The following is a 3,828-nucleotide window of genomic DNA, read 5'->3' as shown; positions in this document are numbered from 1 at the left end:
CGTTTGTTTGATTTGAAAAAATTTAAAAGTCTGGGTATTTATATGGGAGTTTTGAAAAGTTCAGGTATTTATATAAAAATTTTATAGTTCGCCTATTTATTTGGGATTTTTGTAAAAGTTTGGGTATTTTTATGTGATTACCCCTTTTCAGATATATGTATTCTCAAATATAGAGTTTTAGTGTGGGAGCATAATATAGTGAAAAGATTCAGATTATGTGATGATTGAGGGTTGAAATGAAATATTACGAAGTGTTTTGTGTGTGTATATAATTTAGTCTTATTTGCAAAGTTTTATGTCTGTGAAGAGTCGTAGGTGCCACTAGAAATTACATAAGTGTTTGGTGCAATGTCGTTTAAACGTAGTAGTATTTGAATTTGTATATATTAGTCGTTAATACAACTGAATAGACTTGTTTTATTGCGGAGCGAGATGGAGACTCCACCGAAACCAGAATTTTACTATGATTTTGATGATATGAATAAAATATCGGTGAAAGTATCTTCCAAGTGTTTTCACATCGAAGCAGTAGATTTTCTAGAAAATCATTTCACCGAAGAAGAGATGAAGCATTTCACGGAAAAATCTCAATTTAGGCATATATTCCATATGAAGAGGAAACAATCTTTGAAGATGAGTCTAATGGTGGCGCTCATCAATCGCGCGGTGAAAACGAAGAGGGAAAGTGAGTTGTGGTTCGTCATTAATGGAGTCCCCATTAGATACTCCTTGTGGGAACATGCAATTCTATGTGGATTAAAGTGCAGTGAATTGCCTAAGAATTGGGAAAGACTTGGAGGGATCAATTTCTACAAGAAACACTTTGGTCAAGAAACGTTTGAAAAAGTTTCGAAGTCACAAGTTTTGGATAAGTTTTCGAAATTCACGAAGGATGAAAAAAGGATAGATTGAAGATGGCATATCTGGTGGTGCTAAGTTATGTGATAGGGCACCAACATTCGGAATATGTTAATCCCTTTTTGCTAAAGATAGTTGATGACGTGGAGTGTTGTGAAGCATTTCTATGGGGAACGTTTAGCTTCAATAATGTCCTGTCTTTTGTGCATAACTAGCTGAACAAGCACAGGAAACCGGTAAATCAGTGGAATTTACCAGGTTTCATTATCCCCCTCACTGTAAGTGATTTTGATTAATTGATAAAATTGTGAGATATGAAGTAATACATAGTTAATGTTTTGTGGTTGACTTTGCAGATGCTACCCTTCGAATGCATTCCTAAACTTCACAGCGATGGATGGTACAGTGATGTGAAATTGGAAGGGAATGTGACTGAAGCCTGTCCACGGATGTGTAAAAGAACATTCATCCCGAACAAAAAATATTGAATGAAACAAGGATTGGCAAAGCTTGGCAAGACACAGGTATATTTCTGATGAAACATTAATGAAATAATTATTTTGTAGTTGTATTAATTTTTTGTTCATAAAGTTTTAGGACATTGAGAGTTATCTACAACCATCAGATGGTGAAACAGATTTACTTACTGGTGTCTCATTGAGGAACGAAGAAGAAGATGCTCTTATTGATTGTTGGATATCTTATTTGATGGACGATTCCAAATCTGTGAAGTGGAATGATATACTTGAGGATGATGTGAGATCTAGCATCAAAATTCCATTGTTGAAGAAGCATAAAAAAGGAAAGCGGTTGTTTTAGCTAGAAAAACAGAAAAAAAAAAGAGGAAAAACTGATAAAGGCAAAAGACGTGTAATGGAGAATGAAGAAGAAGAAGAAGAAGAAGAAGAAGAAGAAGAAGAAGAAGAAGAAGAAGAAGAAGAAGAAGAAGAAGAAGAAGAAATGAACAAAGAACGACACCGCCTCGGTCTCGAGCTGACCATGTTGAGATCTGAAATGAGGTACATGAGTTCAAAGGTTGAGGTGACAAGAAGGACGTTGTGTGAGATAGAAAATAAGTTCTTCGCAGCGATTGAAGGTCAAAGTGCACAGATGAAGAAATTTCATGAGGAAGTTATTGAAAATATGAAGAAAGTGGTTGTGGCTGGTATAATCGCAGCTGGAAAATACGACAATCCCAGGAAAATACGAAAATCCCTTTGAAGTCGATGCTAGAAGCGACTCTTTGATTCAGAAGATGACCGAGATTATGGGTGGGTTTGAAAAGGGTGAGACTTCAACTAAATGTACAACAATGCCTCCCGAGACATGTGTGCATGGAGAAGATGTGATTGATGAACCGAACATGGTAATTTATGATGTTCTTAACACATTAGCTGAAAAAGAGGGAGAGAAAGAGAGAGAAAACGAGGCTGAGCAAGAGGGAGAGAACGAGGCTGAGAAAGAGGGAGAGGAAGAGGGAGTGAACGTAGCTGAGATAGAGGTTGAGGAAGAGGCTGAGAAAGAGGGAGAGGAAGAAGGAGTGAATGTAGCTCAGAAAGAGGGAGAGAACGAGCCTGAGAAAGAAGTAGACAAAGAGAGAGAGGAAGGTGAAGATGATGATGATGAAGATGAGAAAGAAGATGGTGAAGATGAAGAAGAGAGTGAAGAAGGAGATGAAAAAATAGAAGACCAAAAAACCTCGTCTAAGACCCAAAGTCCGAGGCCGAGGAGAAAGAAAACCTCGACAAAAACCAAAAGCCCATGGGCTGATACTTTGAAGACTATCAACTCGAAGGGTGGAATCATAAGAGGCCGAGGAGGAAGAAGTCGAGGAGGAAGAGGACGAGGAGGAAGAGGTTTGTGAATGTTGATCTTATATGTGTTAATGATGAACTTGGATTCTGATGTTTAATATGTGTGAACTAGATTTGTGATGTTTAGTATTCGTGAACTCGGTTTATGTTGTTTTGTATGTGTGAACTCGGTTTGTGATATTTTGTATGTGTGAACTCGGTTTATCATGTGTGATTTGTGTGAACATGTGGTATTTTATTTGGCATTGATTTTTGCAGGTGACTCCTCTATCGTGACAAAAAATAGTATTACTTCATATGTTTTCAAACTTGTCTATAAACAAATTAAGTATAAGAAGTGGCATATACTACTAAACAAGTGTTGTAAATAACGAATGGCAATTGTGATAAATAAAAATGGTCGTAATTGAATCGCTTTTATTCGAGAAGCAAACGTGCATAAAAAGGTCAAAATCTAAAATAATATTAAAAGACACGTGGACAAAAGACCTACGGAAAGTGGGTCCAACCATATGAGGATTCTTTAATTTTGTCTTGGGAATCGGCCACAACCACCTTTTTACGACTGAATTACGACTTATTTGCCACCATAGAAATTTTGTAAATTTGTTAAAAAAATCGCGAATTTGGATTTAATTTCATCAAATGATGATGAAATTCATCAAATAAAATGATATTAATCGATTTGAATAAATATTTTTAATAAATTTCAATTAATTTTGAATTTTGATTCATTTCATGTAATTTAGATGAATATGAGTATTTAATTAATATATATTTAGTGTTACATATCAACAAATATACAAAATTTTAATTAATTTGTAATTTGTGACCTAGAACTAATTCTCTTCGTATAATTTGTTTATATTCTTCATCTGTGTATTCCTTATCGACAAAATACAAATTTGATTCAGAAATTTTAGTTGATATGCGAAGTCGCAAATAAGTCGTACGTAAGTCATAATAAAATAGTTTTAACAGAATCAGACAAATCCATATCGTTTTGACTATTTTACTTGTTTTATTCGTTGAGTTGTTCTAACTAATTATTTGTGTTTAGAAACTCTTTCTGGTGATATAATTAATATAATAAACATCATTCATCAAAGAAATTTTGAGAAAACATATGTCTTACATCAAATTTGTGTTGATTCAC

General features: G+C 34.7%; 1 protein-coding gene across 1 annotated transcript; it reads left to right on the top strand.

Moving 5' to 3' along the window:
* The first annotated feature begins 432 nt into the window (after positions 1-432).
* Positions 433-2,948, top strand: LOC109116390 (uncharacterized protein At3g43530-like). The gene is made up of 7 exons (XM_019201706.1): positions 433-861; positions 1,074-1,136; positions 1,215-1,286; positions 1,456-1,614; positions 2,036-2,465; positions 2,668-2,714; positions 2,931-2,948. The coding sequence occupies exons 1-7, from the start codon at positions 433-435 to the stop codon at positions 2,946-2,948; spliced, it is 1,218 nt and encodes a 405-aa protein (XP_019057251.1).
* The last annotated feature ends 880 nt before the right edge of the window (positions 2,949-3,828 follow it).

The sequence above is a fragment of the Tarenaya hassleriana genome, unplaced genomic scaffold (genome assembly GCF_000463585.1).
Source record: "Tarenaya hassleriana unplaced genomic scaffold, ASM46358v1 Cleome1, whole genome shotgun sequence".
NCBI lineage: Eukaryota > Viridiplantae > Streptophyta > Magnoliopsida > Brassicales > Cleomaceae > Tarenaya > Tarenaya hassleriana.
This window is presented reverse-complemented; position numbering and strand designations above follow the sequence as displayed.

Coding starts and splice junctions, on each gene's coding strand:
- LOC109116390 (XM_019201706.1), top strand. CDS start 433: ATGGAGACTCCACCGAAACCAGAATTTTACTATGATTTTGATGATATG. Junction 1,137..1,214: donor GTTTCATTATCCCCCTCACT/GTAAGTGATTTT, acceptor TTGACTTTGCAG/ATGCTACCCTTCGAATGCAT. Junction 1,287..1,455: donor ATGTGAAATTGGAAGGGAAT/GTGACTGAAGCC, acceptor ATAAAGTTTTAG/GACATTGAGAGTTATCTACA.